Raw genomic sequence first — 21,325 nt, forward strand, 5'->3', positions numbered from 1 at the left:
TTCGCTTTTGGTTTTGTTTTGTGGTATTGGTGTTAGAAAGTTTTAATTTTGTTCTCGCTTCTTAGATTTGATTCTTATTGCCCTCTCATTGTATCTTTTGTTGTTGTTGAGATTGTTTTCTTTTGAAAAACTTTTTTTTTTTTTTTTTTTTTTTTTTTTAGTTTCGTTATTTATATGGAAAATAAAAATAACAATAGGAAAATTGTTACAACTTTTAACAAAGAAAGAAATAATTGCGTGGCACACAAAATTAAATAGCATCCAATCAGATAACAAAAAGGTACATATAATTGCCTTTTTCTGAATCCTGTACAAGATTCATATAGTCGCCTTTTTTGAATCACTTCGCGATTCATATAGTCGCCTTTTTTGATTCTTTACAACATTCACAAAGCAAATATACGTACTCAACAAATAAACACAAAAGTAAGCATATTTTTTTAAATATCCCATGTTTGTTGTGTAGGAACAAATATTATAAAAATAATCAAACAGGGGCAGTTCGGTGCATTGTGTTGGGGGTGGGCTCCATTTCTTCGTCATTTTCACCGGACATTTCTTCAAGCGATCTGCCTTTAGCTTCTGGGACTAAAAATGTAAATGCCATTCCTAAGAAATTGATCACACCAAGAACGATGAGCGAGTACCTGATTCCGATACCTGTAGGGTACCCTGCATCGGTCTTCTTTGGGTCGGTGCTTTGAGAAGCGTAGAGGAACCCGTAGGCACCAACGATGGCCCCCGCTTTCCCAGCCGCTGCGGAGATACCATGACAGGTAGAGCGCAGTCTTGCTGGGAAGATTTCAGCAGGGACCACAAAAGTGGTGGCGTTAGGGCCGAAGTTGGCGAAAAAGAAGGTTAATGAGTACATGACCACAAATCCGATACGATTTTCATGTAAGGTCCAGTGGTGGTATGGAATTGCAAGCGCAAACATGAAGACAGTCATGAAAAAGAATCCCATAAGTTGGATAGCAAAACGACCAATGATATCAATGAAAGCGACTGTAAACCAGTATCCGGGGACAGTACTGCAAAGTGCGATAATAGTTTGGGCTTTCGCTATTTTGAAAACCTCGCCGGTAGCACTCATTTTAGCTGCAGCAGGGATCCACCCAATTGCGCTGAAAACATCTTTTTGGAAGAGGTTTTGTGAGTAAAACGCGATGTCAAGTAAAAACCATGTGGAACATGTTCCGAGTAAATGAAGCCCGTGACGACGAAGGAATTCTGAAGAAAACAAACCGAATTGGTTATGGGACTCGATTTGCTCAAGCTTTTGCTCATCGGCAGCTATCTCAACATGTAAGACTCGGCCCATATCTTCTGCGGCTTGTTTAGCATTTTTCGCTACCAAAGCAGTGTAACGTGCAGTTTCTGGCATCTTCATACGCCAGTAGTATGTCAGGGCGGCAGGAATCGCCCCGAACATGAGAATTATTCGCCATATATAGTCCGCTTGTGGGACTGTAGACTTTATTGGATCCGTCGCATATGAGGGGGCTTTAAACGCGTGGTCAAAAGAGGCCGACGTGATTAATGCTACCATTCCGCTAGCCAAGATCCCAAAACCTTGCATAGCAAAAACCGCAGCAATAAAGGCACCACGAGTTTTCTTATTAGCGTATTCGGACATAATTGTAGCCGAAAGTGGATAGTCACCACCAATGCCAAACCCGAGCCAAAACCTAAAGAAACAAAGAGTCGCCATCACACCTCTAGCTTCGTTCCCAAAAGAGAGGCCCGATGCAAGTGAGCATACAACCATGAGGGCCAAAGTCATACCATAGACTCGTTTACGACCCATTTTGTCACCGAGCCACCCGAAGAATAGCTGACCACATAGCGTCCCTACAAGGGCGACACCAGTAACCGATGAGGCTACACCAGGGGGAAGGGTCCCGGGTTTGGGTGCACCATCTTTGTGATAGTAAATACGTCCAAGTAATTTGGTTACAAGAGAAATTGCAAAGAGATCGTAGGCGTCTGTGAAGAAACCCATGCCGGCAATCACGATGGCCGTGAAATGGTACAATTGGGTCTTAGCCGTATCAAGTGCACTAAGCACTTGTAGTTGATCTCGTGCCATGGCTACACTCTCCTAGCAAAACTATTTTGCCTGCAAATCAATAACACAAAATGAATTAATGAAAACCCGAAAATTCGATCCCACATGAAAACTTATATGTTAACGTAAAATTATATTCTCCAACCAGGAGTTTACGTTAATTAATCTACTTTTTCTTAAATAAAATACGGAGTGTATTACATATTTGTTAGGTGTCATATCGTCAGCTGTTACTATTATTATTTAATATTAAATACAATTAATTTATAATAAAAGGTATTCGATGATAACAATTTGTTTTTCATAAAAAGTATTTATTATAATGAGAATGGTCAAATGGTCAAATATGAATATTGAATGAGATGAGATATTTTTATAATAGCCGGCTGTCACAGATGGTGACATTAATTGAAGGCGGGACCAATGACTTTTTAGACTCTTGGACTTTTAACTTTTAGTACTCTTTTTATTTTTTTTTACTTGACTATATAATAAGGCATGCATGCATGTACAAAACAAACAAAATGTTTGATACATAAGACAAACATATTTTGGACTATAGCAAAGTATTGGCAACCACCCTAGTTAATCAATCAGTGAATAATTATGAATAATTGCAAATTAATTATACATCAATTTGAACATCATTAAGAAAAATTGTGTTAATTTCTAGCTAAAGCAAGTATAATGATATATAAAAGTGTAAAGAACAAATCGTTCGGAACAATTTTTCATGCCAAAATTAGTTGTTGTTCGAGTCGGGTTTTTTTTCTTTGAAAAATCGATATACGAAAGGCTAATGTATGTATGATATGATGATTGATGAAGAGATAGAGTGTTTACCTTGTTTAGACAGTAGTAGCTATGAAATTGTTTATTTTAGAGAGAGAATTGAATGAAGAAATGGAGGTAATAGCTGAAGGAGTTGAAGTCATGGGTATTTAAAGAGGCATGAGAGTAAGAATAGTTTGAAGCATATTAGGGGCATATACTCTTATTGGCTCAAGTCAACGGCTCACATTGCTTCTCACATCAGCCAATCTACATGATGAGGTCAACGCTGAGCTTGCTTATTTTATTAGAAATTACTTCTCTATTTCCCTTAACGATGAGATGTTAATTAAAAGAAAAAAGCTAACTAATGCCTAAGACCACATGTGTTGAGAGTTATTTATGGAAGTTTAATCTTTCACAAATAAATTAGTCATAATTAATGAACATGTATAACTGGAAATAGCTAGTTTATTAAATGATTTATATGATATATTATGATGAAAAGTTTTAGTGTATTAAATAATAATGTTTATGATGTACCCTTAAAAGAAGATAAGCTATTTCTTAATTTTATTTCATATACTATTTACTACTACCTCCGCCGCATTAATTGTTTACAATTATATTTTTAGGTTATTCTTTTACAATTTTATGTTAGGTTATTCAAAATTAAGGGTACACTTTGTGTTTCAATTTTTTTGTTGAACGGCAATTTTTTGGCATCAGTAGATCATTTATTTCAACGACCCTCATCATTTGCACGTAACACATACGTTCGGGCGAAAATCCGAACCCGATCGACGGTACTCGGGAACACATCCATTCGGGCAGTGGTCCGGGTAGAGGTCCGTGAACGAATCCGGTAATCAATAATCATGTTTTGACTTTTTCAATGTCTTTATTTCTTAACTTTGACCTATAATTTTTTTATGCTGTATAATATTTGATAAAATTTATATGAATAAATTAAGTTTTATATGTGTTTTCATTTGATATAATTTTTATCATGTATTACATAACACACAAAAAGTTATTAATAGTCAAAGTTAAGATATAAAGTCTTTCAAAATCAAAACAGAACTATTAAATTGGGACGGGAGGAGTATATGTTATTAAGATAAATTAATACTTATAATGAGATATAGATATAAATATTAATTTTAAGTTGATTTTATCATATATTATCAAATGAATAGTTTTGATACCATGTGACAAAATTCTTATTTTCTTGAGGAAAATCATGAAAACTTTATTAATAACAAGAAAACTTACAAACAATCACACAAACCAACTAACCACAAATTGAGCAAAACTAACACAAACTAGAACCTAACCGAGGAAAAATACTAACTAAAACAATGGTCAAACCAACTGAAGAATCGAACAAGAAAACAAGCCATGAATAGAGGGCAACAAATCAAAATCACCCAGGAACGATCTAAATATCTACCGCAACATGAAAAATAAAAACCAAGTATAAAAATAACATAATATGAACCTATAACGAAGAAATTAAAGGTCATCGACATTAATTTTTATAATTCGGTATCGTGAATCTTCCTACTCCTAACTTCACCCTTTTTAGGTTTGGGGGCGGACAAGCAAGAAGTTTATGAGCTTTCCTTCAACACGACAATCTTCGAAGCCTTTCATTGCTTTCTCAGACCGACAACCTTCATGTAGAGGGACCAATACTATCATTATTACCATTGACAACACATCCGGTTTGTTCTTCATTAAAAATCCTTTCCACCGCCTTTTGTTTTTGACAAAAATGATGAAAACTTTATTAATAATAAGAATACTTACGACCACACTTACAGACAATATTATAGTGATATAAAAATTAAACATTACTTCTAATATACTAAAACTCTCGTAAAATTTTGTCGTTTGAGTAAGGCATACGACACAACTACGCCACTCATTTCATGGTTTCTTTTTGCCTTTTTATCTTCTGGTAACATATCACCTTCTATCTCATTCTAGATTAATCACCGACTCCAAATTAATCATCTCCATCGCCAGTAGTGGCGAGCAATGTCACAACTGCCAACACCACCGCTCACGAACGATTACACACGGAGTATATGAAGAATCAATTCTGGGGTGTGCAGTTTTTTAGATTGAGCCATCATGTGATTCATGCATATTACTCTCTCTAGCGCTATTTTCCTTAAATATGCGATTGACATAGTAATCATGTTAGTTTTATAATCTTGTATTTCATAGTGCAAACGGTATAACGAAGAATAATATTGTAGTGACCCGAACTTTTCCATGTTTATATATAATGAAATTGGTATATTTACATGATTAAATATTTTCAACATGTTAAGCAATCAAACTTGTTAAGACTTGATTATTTGAAATGAGTTTCATGTAGACAATTGACCACCCAAGTTGACCGGCGATTCACGAACGTTAAAACTCGTAAAAACTATATGTTGATATATATATATATATATATATATATATATATATATATATATATATATATATATATATATATATATATATATATATATATATATATATATATATATATATATATATATATATATATATATATGTAGTTAACATGATATTATGATAGGTAAGTATCTCACTAGGTATATTAACAATGAGTTATATACATAAAATGAGACTATTTAATTAAGAAACTCGAAACGATATATATAACGATTATCGTTATGACAACGTCTTACTAAGTACATATGTATCATATTAAGATATTGTTACACTATATTTAACATGATAAAATGATAATTATTTATATCATTAAGTATGTTAAAAATGAACTACATATGTAAAACAAGACTACTAACTTAGGGATTTCAAAACGAGACATATATATAACGATTATCGTTATAACGACACTTTAATGTATATATATCATATTAAGATATATTCATACATCATAATATCATGATAATGTAATAATTTAACATCTCGTTAGATATAATAAACAATGGGTTAACAATATTAAATGAGATCGTTAACTTAAAGGTTTCAAAACAACACTTACATGTAACGACTAACGATGACTTAACGACTCAGTTAAAATGTATATACATGTAGTATTTTAAGATGTATTCATACACTTTTGAAAGACTTCAAGACACATATCAAAGTACTTCTATTTAACAAAAAATGCTTTCAATTGCATTCTCATTCATTTTCATCAACAATCTTACTCGTATGCACCCGTATTCATACTCGTACAATACCCAGCTCCTAGACGTATATACTATTAGTATATACACATAATAATTCAGCTCTTAGCAGCCCTTGTGAGTCACTAAAACATGTGAGAACCATCATTTGGCAACTAGCATGAATGATTACACAAAATTACAAACTAATGGAGCCTTTATGAACACCCCTAGTTCACGTGAATGGGCACACACACAAACACATTTTGATCACAACTTTCATGCATCAAACAACTCTCTCTCAAGTATTCTTCCATTGTTCTAAGTGTTCTTCATCATCTTCATTAAAATCTAGCTCAATCTAGCTCATAAATCCTAACCTAGATCAACATACAAAACAACAACTCAAGAACACACCAAGAACACTTTCAAGTTTACTAGCTTACTTCCAATCTTGCAAATCCATTTCAAGTTATCATCTAATCTCAAGAAATCTTTCTTATTTACAGTAAGATATCTTTCTAATTCAAGGTAATACTCATACTCAAACTTTGATTCAATTTCTATAACTATAATAATCTTATTTCGAGTGAAAATCTTACTTGAACTTGTTTTTCGTGTCATGATTCTACTTCAAGAACTTTCAAGCAATCCAAGAATCCTTTGAAGCTAGATAAAATTTTGTCACTTCCAGTAGGTTTACCTACTAAACTTGAGATAGTAATGATGTTCATAATATCATTCGATTCATACATATAAAACTATCATATTCGAAGATTTAAACTTATAATCACTAGAACATAGTTTAGTTAATTCTAAACTTTTTCGCAAATAAAGTTAATCCTTCTAACTTAACTTTTAAAATCAACTAAACACATGTTCTATATCTTTATGATATGCTAACTTAATGATTTAAATCCTGAAAACACGAAAAACACCGTAAAACCGAACATACGCCGTTGTAGTAACACTGCGGGCTGTTTTGGGTTTGATAATTAAAAACTATGATAAACTTTGATTTAAAAGTTTTTCTTCTGAAAAAATAATTTTTTTTATGAACATGAAACTATATCCAAAAATCATGGTTAAACTCAAAGTGAAAGTATGTTTTTCTAAATGGTCATCAAGATGTCGTTCTTTCGACGGAAATGACTACCTCTTTAAAAAATGACTTGTAACCTGTATTTCTGACTATAAACTTATAATTTTTCTATTTAGTTTCATAAATTTCAGTTCATTATGAAACCATAGCAACTTGAATCACTCAAAACGGATTTAAAACGAAGAAATTATGGGTAAAACAAGATTGGATAATTTTGCTTGTTGTAGCTACGTGAAATTTGTAACAAATCTATACAAATCATAACTTAACTAACTTATATTGTATTATACATGTATTCTAACATATATTACGTAATCTTGGGATACCATAGACACGAATACAATATTTTGACATATCATATTGACCCATCTATATATATTATTTGGAACAACCATAGACACTCTATATGCAGTAATGCTGGAGTTAGCTATACAGGGTTGAGGTTGATTCCAAATTAATATATATACTTTGAGTTGTGATCAAGTCTGAGACTTGTAGATACTGGGTCATGGATTGATTCGAGATAATATATATTGCTTTATTTCTGTACATCTAACTGTGGACAACTAGTTGTAGGTTACTAACGAGGACTGCTGACTTAACAAACTCAAATCATTAAAACGTAATAAAAATGTTGTAAATATATTTTGATCATACTTTGATATATATGTACATATTTGTTATAGGTTCGTGAATCAACCCGTGGCCAAGTCTTACTTCCCGACGAAGTAAAAATCTGTGAAAGTGAGTTATAGTCCCACTTTTAAAATCTAATATTTTTGAGATGAGAATACATGCAGCTTTATAAATGTTTTACAAAATAGACACAAGTACGTGAAACTACTTTCTATGGTTGAATAATCGAAGCCGAATATGCCCCTTTTTGCTTGGTAACCTAAGAATTAGTAAAATAGTCTACTAATTGACGCGAATCCTAAAGATAGATCTAGTGGGCCCAACAAACCTCATCTGTTGTAGTGGATGCTTTAGTACTTCGAGTTTTTATATCATGTCCGATGGATGTCCCGAAATGATGGAAATATTCTTATATGCATCTTGTTAATGTCGGTTACCAGGTGTTCACCATATGAATGATTTTTATCTATATGTATGGGATGATGTTTACGAAAAATGAAAATATGAAATCTTGTGGTCTATTATTACGATTGATAAATATATAGGTTAAACCTATAACTCTCCAACATTTTTGTTGACGTTTTAAGCATGTTTATTCTCATGTAATTGTTAAGAGCTTCCGCTGTTGCATACTAAATTAAGGACAAGATTTGGAGTCCATGCTTGTATTATATTGTTTGAAAACCGCATTCGACGACATATATTGTTGTGTAATATTATTGTAAACCATTATGTAATGGTCGTGTGAGAACGCTATATTTTTATTATCATTATTTGATAATCGTCGTAATATTTTTAAACCTTTATTGATAAAATAAAGGTTATGGTTGTTTTAAAAATCGAATGCAGTCTTTGAAAAACGTCTCATATAGAGGTCAAAACATCGCGACGAAATCAATTAATATGGAACGTTTATAATCAATATGAACGGGATATTTCAGTTGGTATCCGAGCGTTGGTTTTAGAGAACCAGAAAATTGCATTAGTGTGTCTTACCGAGTTTGTTAGGATGCATTAGTGAGTTTGGACTTCGACCGTGTTTTCTTTAAAAACGATTGCTTAACATTTTCTTTTTTTGTTAGAAATTATATATTATTAACATGTAAATATTATGTGATATATTAATCTCTTAACGTGTTTGATATTGTGTGATAGATGTCTACCTCTAGTACAAATCCCATCGACTCACCTAATAATAATGAAGAGTCGAATATATTTTGGGATGATTCACAAATTCCCGAGGAAGAACCGGAAGAGGAAGAACCGGAAGAGGAGGAACCGGAAGAAGAGGAACCGGGAGAAGAAGAGGTTTCGGAGGATGAAATATTAATACCTACAGTAAAACGATTAAATAAAAGAAAATCCTCAACCAATGGACCAAAGTTAAAAATGGTCAATGGTGTTTCCGCCAAGGAAGCAAAATATTGGGGAAATTATCAATTTTCTGATGAATCGGATCCCGACGAGGATTTCGATGATGTTCTAGAAATTATCCCAACTCAATTTAATAAGGCAAAAGAGAATAATAAGGGAAAAGGCATCAAAATAGAGAAACCTGATTCCGACCCCGATGAACTTTATGTGTATCGTAAACGCCCGTATTTCTTAGATTTTAATAATAATCCGGGAACATCTAGGCCACCAGGTTTTTCTAAACCATTTGTGAAAATGACGGCTCGTATTAGAGGATCACCATGTATCCCTAGGAAATTAGCCAAACGAACTAAGTCCGAAGAAGAAGAAACGAGTGAGTCGGAATAAAGAGTTGTAATCATGCTGTGTAATATATGTATTGTGTGTGCTTGTACTTTTAAGATATATGTAAAAATTGCTTGTATTATTTGTTAATTATCTTTTAAGAATCTAATCCTTGTTTATTTTACAGTATAAAAACAAAAAATGGACGTTAAGGATAGACAACCAGAAATTTTAGAAGACCTACCAGGGGATATGATTGATGAAATCTTGTCTAGAGTCTGGCAGAATTCATCAGCACAATTATTTACGGCAAAATTAGTTTGTCGAACGTTTGAAAGACATTCCAGGCATGCCTTAGTTTATAAAAGGCATTCCTTTGAAAGATGGGGCATATCACATTGGGGAGACTTTAAGTTACGCCAAGTTTTCTTTAAGGCATTTAGTGCGGAAAACCTAGATGCAATTTTACGCTACGGGTTACGAACCTATTTTGACTCAACATATCCCAACATAGGACTCTGTTCTTTAGAAAGAGCTTCTAACATGCAACATAAAGAAGCATGTTATGCTTACGGGTTAATAATATTCGCTTCTCATCAAATTGAGAAAAAGAATATTGGGTTGCAACTTTTAAATAAAACCTTCCCACAAGTGACGGACTCGGTAGTTGAGGTGAGAAACAAGGTTTTTAGATTGTTACGGGGCTGTTGGGCTTTACGTAACCCTCGTCCTTTTGACGACATTACAACATGCTGCATAGCCAACGGTCACAACGGTTATTTTCCACAAAATCAAGGATGGGAAATAATACTAGTAAAACCCGAATGCATGACTTGTTTCTGGACTTATGAATTACGTGTCTTTATTTCTTTTGCTGAAGGACTGACGTATTAAGTAGAATTGCCTTTATAGCTGTCGTGTAGCAAAGTTATTATGTGCTATATTTCATCCTATATGTATAATAGTGGTATTGTATGTTTGTAAAATATTGTATAAAAGTTTGAACGCAAAATATTATTGTAATAAGTTTTTCATATAGAAGCGTAGTAGTTGAATTGTATAGTAGCTACTAAGTATGAACTTAACGGGTAGGTACTACCCGAATTAAAACTATAAAATGCTAATATGAAGAAAAAACTTTTATAAATAAGTTCATATTATGCTATGAAATACTATTGACTACTCTTAAATTCTATATGATTAACTCAATTCTTTTGGCTATTTTTGAAGGAAATGGCACCGACGACTCGTCAGAACTTGAACATGAGTGAGGAAGACTTCCGTGTTTTCCTTGCTGCAAACATAGCCGCAGTACAAGCCGCAATGCAAAATAACAACAATAACTCTGGTTCTAGCAGTGAAACTAATTCCACAAGAAATCTTGTAAGATGCTCCTACAAAGAATTCACTACCTACAAACCTTTGGAATTTGATGGAACCGAGGGTCCAATCGGATTGAAACGGTGGACTGAGAAGGTTGAATCGGTGTTTGCGATAAGTAAATGTACTGAAAAAGACAAAGTAAAGTACGCTACGCATACCTTCACAGGTACTGCGTTAAAATGGTGGAATACCTAGCTTGAGCAGGTAGGACAAGATGCTGCTTACACACTACAGTGGTTAGCATTCAAGCAATTGATGAACGAGCAGTATCATCCCAGAAACGAGGTAAATAAGCTCAAGGTAAAGCTTAGAGGATTACGAACGCAAGGTTTCGATATCACCACGTACGAACGACGATTCACAGAGTTATGCCTATTGTGTCCCAGAACGTTCGAAGACGAAGAAGAGAAGATCGACGCATTTGTAAAAGGGTTACCGGAAAGGATTCAAGAAGATGTGAGTTCACACGAGCCCGCCTCCATACAAAAGGCAAGTCTAATGGCTCACAAACTAGTGAATCGGATCGAAGGAAGGATTAAAGAGCAGGCGGCTGAAGAGGCCAACATGAAACAAGTCAAGAGAAAGTGGGAAGAAACCAGTGACAATAGTCACCAGTACAACAACAACAATCACAACCACAATCGCAATAACTATCCCAACAACCGCAACATCAATCGCAACAACAACTTCAACAAACGTCCCAACAACAACTACAATAACCGTCCCAACAACAATAACAACAACAACAACAACAACAACAACAACAACAACAATCCCAACAACAATCTCAATAACAACAATGGCAACAAAAACTAAAAACAGCCATGCCAAAGGTGTGAAGAGCATCACCTGGGTTCTGCACGACATTTTGCAACATGTGTAAAAGAAATGATCATAGCGCGACGAAGTGCGAGATCTATGGACCAATGCATAACAGAACTAAAAGAACAAATAATGTCGGAACAAATAACACCGCCATAGTTTGTTTTGGATGTGGAAAACTGGGCCACTTTAGTAGAAATTGTCGAATCAGAGGAATACTAATGGGCATGGCCGCGGAAGAGTTTTCAATATTAATACGGCAGAAGCGCAGGAAGACCTGGAGCTTGTTACGGGTACGTTTCTTATTGACAATAAATCTGCTTATGTTTTATTTGATTTGGGTGCGGATAGAAACTATATGAGTAGAGATTTTTGTGCTAAACTAAGTTGCCCACCAAAGCCCTTGGATAATAAATTTTTACTCGAATTAGCAAACGGTAAATTAATTACAGCAGATAATATATGTCGGAATCGAGAAATTAAACTGGTTAGCGAAACATTTAAGATTGACTTGATACCAGTAGAGTTAGGGAGTTTTGATGTGATAATCGGTATGGACTGGTTAAAAGAAGTGAAAGCAGAGATCGTTTGTTACAAAAATGCAATTCGCATTATACGAGAAAAAGTAAAACCCTTAATGGTGTACGGAGAAAAGAGCAACGCGAAGTTAAATCTTATTAGTAACCTGAAGGCACAAAAACTAATAAGAAAAGGTTGCTATGTTGTGCTAGCACACATCGAGAAAGTCAATTCCAAAGAAAAGAACATCAATGATGTTCCCGTCACAAAAGAATTTCCCGATGTATTTCCGAAAGAATTACCGGGACTAACTCCACACCGATCCGTTGAATTTCATATAGACCTTGTACCGGGAGCTGCACCAATAGCTCGTGCTCCATACAGACTTGCACCCAGCGAAATGAAGGAACTTCAGAGCCAATTACAAGAACTTTTAGAGCGTTGTTTCATTCGATCAAGCACATCACCGTGGAGAGCTCATGTTTTGTTTGTCAAAAAGAAAGATGGAACATTTAGATTATGTATCGACTATAGAGAGTTGAACAAACTTACCATCAAGAACCGTTACCCACTACCGAGAATCGACGATTTATTTGATTCGCTGCAAGGTTCGTCAGTGTACTCGAAGATTGATTTACGTTCTGAATATCATCAAATGCGGGTGAAGAAGGATGATATTCCAAAAACTGCTTTTAGAACGCGTTACGAACATTATGAGTTTATGGTTATGCCGTTTGGGTTGACTAAGGCACCAGCTGTGTTCATGGACCTTATGAACCAAGTGTGTGGACCATACCTTGACAAGTTTTTCATTGTTTTCATCGATGACATACTTATTTACTCAAAGAATGATCAAGAACACGAAGAACATTTGAGAAAAGTGCTAGATTTGTTGAGGAAAGAAAAACTGTACGCTAAGTTTTCAAAGTGTGCATTTTGGTTGGAAGAAGTTCAATTCCTCTGACACATAGTGAACAAAGAAGGTATTCAGGTGGATCCAGCAAAGATTGAAACTATTGAAAAGTGGAAAACCCCGAAAACTCCGAAGCATATACGCCAATTTTTAGGACTGGCTAGTTACTACAGAAGGTTCATCCAAGATTTTTCTAAAATAGCAAAACCTTTGACTGCATTAACGCATAAAGGGAAGAAATTTGAATGGAAGGATGAGCAGGAGAAAGCGTTTCAATTGTTGAAGAAAAAGTTAACTACGGCACCTATATTGTCATTGCCTGAAGGGAATGATGATTTTATGATATATTGTGACGCCTCAAAGCAAGGCCTCGGTTGTGTATTAATGCAACGAACGAAGGTAATTGCTTATGTGTCCAGACAATTGAAGATTTACGAGCAAAATTATACGACTCACGATTTAGAATTGGGCGCTGTTGTTTTTGCATTAAAGACTTGGAGGCACTACTTATATGGGGTCAAAAGTATTATATATACCGACCACAAAAGCCTCCAACATATATTTAATCAGAAACAATTGAACATGAGACAGCGTAAGTGGATTGAACTGTTGAATGATTACGACTTTGAGATTCGTTACCACCCGGGGAAGGCAAATGTGGTAGCCGATGCCTTGAGCAGAAAGGATAGAGAACCTATACGAGTAAAAGCTATGAATATAATTATTCATACTAACCTTACTACTCAAATAAAGGAGGCGCAACAGGGAGTTTTAAACGAGGGAAGTTTGAAGAATGAAATACCCAAAGGATCGGAGAAACATCTTAATATTCGGGAAGACGAAACCCGGTATAGGGCTGAAATTTGGGTACCAAAGTTTGGAGATGTGAGAGAAATGGTACTTAAGGAAGCACATAAAACCAGATACTCAATACATCCCGGAGCGGGAAAGATGTAAAAAGATCTCAAGAAGCACTTTTGGTGGCCGGGTATGAAACCCGATATTGCTAGATATGTGGGAGAATGTTTGACGTGTTCTAAGGTCAAAGCAGAACATCAAAAACCATCAGGTCTACTTCAACAACCTGAAATCCCGAAATGGAAATGGGAAAACATTACCATGGATTTTATTACTAAATTGCCAAGGACTGCAAGTGGTTATGATACTATTTGGGTAATAGTCGATCGTCACACCAAGTCAGCACACTTTCTGCCAATGAGAGAAGATGATAAAATGGAGAAGTTGGCGAGATTATACTTGCAAGAAGTTGTCTCTATACATGGAATACCAATCTCTATTATCTCTGATAGAGATGGCAGATTTGTTTCAAGGTTTTGGCAGACATTACAATAAGCATTGGGAACTCGTCTAGACATGAGTACTGCCTATCATCCACAAACCGATGGGCAGAGCGAAAGGACGATACAGACTCTTGAAGGCATGCTACGAGCATGTGTTATTGATTTTGGAAACGGTTGGGATCGACATCTACAATTAGCAGAATTTTCCTACAACAACAGTTACCACTCGAGTATCGAAATGGCACCGTTCGAAGCACTTTATGGTATAAAGTGTAGATCTCCAATTTGTTGGAATGAATTGGGGGATAGACAGATTACGAGTCCGGAGATAATCCAAGAAACTACAGAGAAAATCATCCAAATTCAACAACGGTTGAAAACCGCTCAGAGTCGACAAAAGAGCTACGCGGACCTTAAAAGGAAAGATATAGAATTTGAAATTCGAGAGATGGTCATGCTTAAGGTTTCTCCTTGGAAAGGCGTTGTTCGATTTGGTAAATGGGGGAACTAAATCCAAGATACATTGGACCATTCAAGATTTTAGATCGTGTCGGACCAGTAGCCAACCGACTTGAATTACCACAACAACTCGCCAATGTACATAATACCTTTCACGTCTCGAATCTGAAAAAGTGCTTAGCTAAAGAAGATCTCACTATTTCTTTAGACGAAATTAAAATCAATGAAAAACTACAATTCATTGAAGAACCCGTCGAGATAATGGATCGTGAGGTTAAAAGGCTCAAGCAAAATAAGATACCAATCGTCAAGGTTCGATGGAATGCTCGTAGGGGACCCGAGTTCACCTGGGAGTGTGAAGATCAAATGAAGCTGAAATACCCGTACCTATTTCCAGAAGATTCGTCAACACCTTCAACAGCTTAAAATTTCGGGACGAAATTTATTTAACGGGTAGGTACTGTAGTGACCCGAACTTTTCCATGTTTATATATATATAATTAAATTGGAATATTTACATGATTAAATGTTTTCAACATGTTAAGCAATCAAACTTGTTAAGACTTGATTATTTGAAATGAGTTTCATGTAGACAATTGACCACCCAAGTTGACCGGCGATTCACGAACGTTAAAACTTGTAAAAACTATATGTTGATATATATATGGACATATATATATATATAGTTAACATGATATTATGATAGGTAAGTATCTCACTAGGTATATTAACAATGAGTTATATACTTAAAATGAGACTATTTAATTAAGAAACTCGAAACGATATATATAACGATTATCGTTATGACAACGTCTTACTAAGTACATATGTATCAAATTAAGATATTGTTACACTATATTTAACATGATAAAATGATAATTATTTATATCATTAAGTATGTTAACAATGAACTACATATGTAAAACAAGACTACTAACTTAAGGATTTCAAAACGAGACATATGTATAACGATTATCGTTGTAACGACACTTTAATGTATATATATCATATTAAGATATATTCATACATCATAATATCATGGTAATGTAATAATTTAACATCTCATTAGATATAATAAAAAATGGGTTAACAATATTAAATGAGATCGTTAACTTAAAGGTTTGAAAACAACATTTACATGTAACGATGACTTAACGACTGAGTTAAAATGTATATACATGTAGTATTTTAAGATGTATTTATACAATTTTGAAAGACTTCAAGACACATATCAAAGTACTTCTATTTAACAAAAATGCTTGCAATTGCATTCTCATTCATTTTCATCAACAATCTTACTCGTATGCACCCGTATTCATACTCGTACAATACCCAGCTCCTAGACGTATATACTATTGGTATATACACATAATAATTCAGCTCTTAGCAGCCCTTGTGAGTCACCAACATATGTGGGAACCATCATTTGTCAACTAGCATGAATCATTACACAAAATTACAAACTAATTGAGCCTTTATGAACACCCCTAGTTCACGTGAATGGGCACACACACAAACACATTTTGATCACAACTTTCATGCATCAAACAACTCTCTCTCAAGTGTTCTTCCATTGTTCTAAGTGTTCTTCATCATCTTCATCAAAATCTAGCTCAATCTAGCTCATAAATCCTAACCTAGATCTACATACAAAACAACAACTCAAGAACACGCCAAGAACACTTTCAAGTTTACTAGCTTACTTCCAATCTTGCAAATTCATTTCAAGTGATCATCCAATCTTAAGAAATCTTTCTTATTTACAGTAAGATATCTTTCTAATTCAAGGTAATACTCATACTCAAACTTTGATTCAATTTTTATAACTGTAACAATCTTATTTCGAGTGGAAATCTTACTTGAACTTGTTTTTCGTGTTATGATTCTACTTCAAGAACTTTCATGCCATCCAAGAATCTTTGAAGCTAGATCAAATTTTGTCACTTCCAGTAGGTTTACCTACTAAACTTGAGATAGTAATGATGTTCATAACATCATTCGATTCATACATATAAAACTATCATATTCGAAGATTTAAACTTGTAATCATTAGAACATAATTTAGTTAATTCTAAACTTGTTCGCAAATAAAGTTAATCCTTCTAACTTGACTTTTAAAATCAACTAAATACATGTTCTATATCTTTATGATATGCTAACTTAATGATTTAAAACCTGGAAACACGAAAAACACCGTAAAACCGGACATACGCCGTTGTAGTAACACCGCGGGCTGTTTTGGGGTTTGATAATTAAAAACTATGATAAACTTTGATTTAAAAGTTGTTCTTCTGGAAAAATGATTTTTCTTATGAACATGAAACTATATCCAAAAATCATGGTTAAACTCAAAGTGGAAGTATGTTTTTCTAAATGGTCATCAAGGTGTCGTTCTTTCGACGGAAATGACTTCCTCTTTAAAAAATGACTTGTAACCTGTATTTCCGACTATAAACTTATACTTTTTCTGTTTAGTTTCATAAATTTCAGTTCATTATGAAACCATAGCAACTTGAATCACTCAAAACGGATTTAAAATGAAGAAGTTATGGGTAAAACAAGATTGGATAATTTTGCTTGTTGTAGCTACGTGAAATTTGTAACAAATCTATACAAATCATAACTTAACTAACTTATATTGTATTATACATGTATTTTAACATATATTATGTAATCTTGGGATACCATAGACACGAATACAATGTTTTGACATATCATATCGACCCATCTATATATATTATTTGGAACAACCATAGACACTCTATATGCAGTAATGCTGGAGTTAGCTATACAGGGTTGAGGTTGATTCCAAATTGATATATATACTTTGAGTTGTGATCGAGTCTGAGACTTGTATACACTGGGTCGTGGATTGATTCGAGATAATATATATTGCTTTATTCTTGTACATCTAACTGTGAACAACTAGTTGTAGGTTACTAACGAGGACTGCTGACTTAACAAACTCAAATCATTAAAACGTAATAAAAATGTTGTAAATATATTTTGATCATACTTTGATATATATGTACATATTTGTTATAGGTTCGTGAATCAACCCGTGGCCAAGTCTTACTTCCCGACGAAGTAAAAATCTGTGAAAGTGAGTTATAGTCCCACTTTTAAAATCTAATATTTTTGGGATGAGAATACATGCAGCTTTATAAATGTTTTACAAAATAGACACAAGTACGTGAAACTACTTTCTATGGTTGAATGATCGAAGCCGAATATGCCCCTTTTTGCTTGGTAACCTAAGAATTAGTAAAATAGTCTACTAATTGATGCGAATCCTAAAGATAGATCTAGTGGGCCCAACAAACCTTATCTGTTGTAGTGGATGCTTTAGTACTTCGAGTTTTTATATCATGTCCGATGGATGTCCCGTAATGATGGGAATATTCTTATATGCATCTTGTTAATGTCGGTTACCAGGTGTTCACCATATGAATGATTTTTATCTATATGTATGGGATGATGATTACGAAAAATGAAAATATGAAATCTTGTGGTCTATTATTACGATTGATAAATATATAGGTTAAACCTATAACACTCCAACATTTTTGTTGACGTTTTAAGCATGTTTATTCTCAGGTAATTGTTAAGAGCTTCCGCTGTTGCATACTAAATTAAGGAAAAGATTTGGAGTCCATGCTTGTATTATATTGTTTGAAAACTGCATTCGACGACATATATTGTTGTGTAATATTATTGTAAACCATTATGTAATGGTCGTGTGAGAACGCTATATTTTGATTATCATTATTTGATAATCGTCGTAATATTTTTAAACCTTTATCGATAAAATAAAGGTTATGGTTGTTTTAAAAATCGAATGCAGTCTTTGAAAAACGTCTCATATAGAGGTCAAAACATCGCGACGAAATCAATTAATATGGAACGTTTATAATCAATATGAACGGGACATTTCAAATATCAGTTAGTGCTTGAGTTATATTTAGGGTATTACGTGTAAAATCGATTTTGAATTTGTAATGATCAGGTTGTTTGTTGGAATTTCATTTTTGCTGAAGTTCGATTATGTGGATTGGCTTTTGTCTTATAAATGGTAATGTATTTTTTCCCCTACTTTTGGTTGTTTATTTTGTTTACTGTTTTCTGAATCGATGTTGGTGTCTGCATTCAAATTGTCATAATCAATTTTGTATTTGTTGTTTTTAGGTTTATTGACAAGTTCTGTTAGAGTTTGATATGTGTAATTACTTTTTAGTGTTCAATTAGGTAATGAAATGTATTTTTGTTGTTAAAGGTAGCCATGTAAATTTTAAACATATGAATGTTGAGTATGGCATGAAAACTTTGTGAATATTTTGCTGGATTGGTTATAGTTGATTTTATATTTGTTTTTTCAGTTTGGGGAAGGAGTTTTGTTTGTGGTTCTATTTAAATTTGGTTTATGGCAATATCTATAGTGACATGTGAGTTACATCATTGTCCCAATTGACATATGGTATTACAAACCTTTCACTTTGTAGAATAAATTTTTTTTTGGTACACCTGAGTCACTTGAATGCCGAAACCATGGGCCATATAACAAGTATGCAACTACAAGTAACATCGCCTATGCCAACTTATACTACTCTTTTTTTATTATTTATATTATATGGTATGAACCTCCACAAATGCAATGCTTCATTATGATGTATATGACCTAACTTTAAATCTCTTAGGAACTCGCAAATAGATAAATTATTATGAAACAACATGATCTTCTATTTGGAATGTTTTCTAGCTTAAAGTAAGCGTGTCTACTTAAACATAAAGAAAGACTTTGTAATGGTTACAATATGAAACTATGACTAATAGCTAGATGATTTGCTACTTACAGTTGATAATGGAATTGTTCTTTAGGCCACTTGCAATGGTTCTAAAGTTTAACACAACTTTTCTCCGCCACATCAGCGCTATATTAACACAAACACTTTAACATTTCTTTCCCAATCCTTTCACTAAACTCTCACAATCATACACTTCATCTCAAACTTTAACCAATTTTAAATTATTAAATAAAACAAATAACATTTTATTAAATAAAATAAAAACATTACATAATTAAAAATAAAAGACATTACATAATTAAATAAAAACGTTACTTAATTAAATAAAAAAAACCAAACTTAATATTACAAAAATGAAACTACTCGAGAGGTGTCGGGTCGTCGTCTTCGTCGGATAACAAGATCGTCTTCATTTTTTGTCGACCTTTTGAAGAATTTTTAGGTCTTCCTTTGGCAAGTTCGGGTTGACGGTTGTGTTGAAAATTCGAAAGACGCGATTCATTACTTTCATTATTGATGACTCACGTCTTTTTTTTTAGTTAAAGCAATTTCTTGTTGGGCGAGCATGATTTGAGAACGAACTTCTTCGGATGAACAAGATGAGGGAGCGTCAGACGAACCCGAATTCTTTCAGCTTTTTCTACCAGCTGGACGCCGGATTGGGTCGTCCCCGAATAAAGAAGCATGATCGGGGTTTGGATCGACCCTTAAAGGTTCATCGTCCACCAAAGTGATCGTTGGCTCCGGTTGTGGACACCTCCGAGATGTCATTACGCCTTCTGGGCACAAAACTTCGGACAATTACGAAGTACTTGTCATACTTTGTAATGCGTAAAGGAAACACCTTGACGCCTCCGATATTCTTCACGCGCCGCTTCAATGACATCCGATTCATTAGTTCCACTTCGCCAATTTCTTTTTAGTTGATTGTAAACACCACTTCGCCAATGACATCCTTCTTTGTGAACAAAAAATAGTAAGCTTTTGACTGCACATATCCAAAACTTAATAAAGCAGAAGATAGCTTTGAAAACCACTATCTTGGTGCTTGTTTTAGACCATAGAGAGACTTCTTTAACTTGCAAACTTTGGATTTATCAACTGGAATATCTTGTACAGGCTCCCCCTTTCCAGAATAACCCAATGGCATAGTCATATTTACTTCTTCAAACAAATCACCATGTAAGAATGCATTGAACACATCCATTTGACACAATTCCCAATCAAACATGGCTGCCACTGCTAACAAGGATCTTACAGTCACCATTTTTGCTACATGAGCAAAAGTTTCTTCATAATCTATACCTTGCCTTTGTCTATTTCCATTTACTACCAGTCTGGCCTTTTTCCTGTCAACAGATCCATTTGCTTTTAGCTTTGTTTTGTAGATCCAGTGACAATTTATTGCCTTCTTCCCTGGAGGTAAATCAATTATTTCTCATGTACCATTTTCTTCCAATGCTTGCAACACACCAATCTGGATGTATTATTGCTTCTTTGAAATACTTTGGATCACAATTAGCCATTATAGCTGTGACATAAGCTTTAAACTTATCTTCCAGGCATGGTGATGACACTTGAAATTGGAACATGTGACAATTTGGCATGACTAGATGGCACAACATAGTCTTTATGCCACACGGGAGCTGCAGAAGTCCTTGATAATCTTCTCAAACCACTAGAGGTAGTTATA

At 34.2% G+C, this 21,325-nt stretch overlaps 1 protein-coding gene across 1 annotated transcript; it reads right to left on the reverse strand.

Annotated features, from left to right (window-relative positions):
* Nucleotides 1-233: 233 nt before the first annotated feature.
* Nucleotides 234-2,208, reverse strand: LOC139894601 (low affinity inorganic phosphate transporter 1-like). Its single transcript, XM_071877988.1, has one exon. It carries the CDS (start codon nt 2,087-2,089, stop codon nt 488-490), a length of 1,602 nt encoding a protein of 533 aa, XP_071734089.1. The 5' UTR covers nt 2,090-2,208; the 3' UTR covers nt 234-487.
* Nucleotides 2,209-21,325: the final 19,117 nt, after the last annotated feature.

Source organism: Rutidosis leptorrhynchoides, chromosome 2 (assembly GCF_046630445.1).
Source record: "Rutidosis leptorrhynchoides isolate AG116_Rl617_1_P2 chromosome 2, CSIRO_AGI_Rlap_v1, whole genome shotgun sequence".
Taxonomy (NCBI): Eukaryota; Viridiplantae; Streptophyta; class Magnoliopsida; order Asterales; family Asteraceae; genus Rutidosis; species Rutidosis leptorrhynchoides.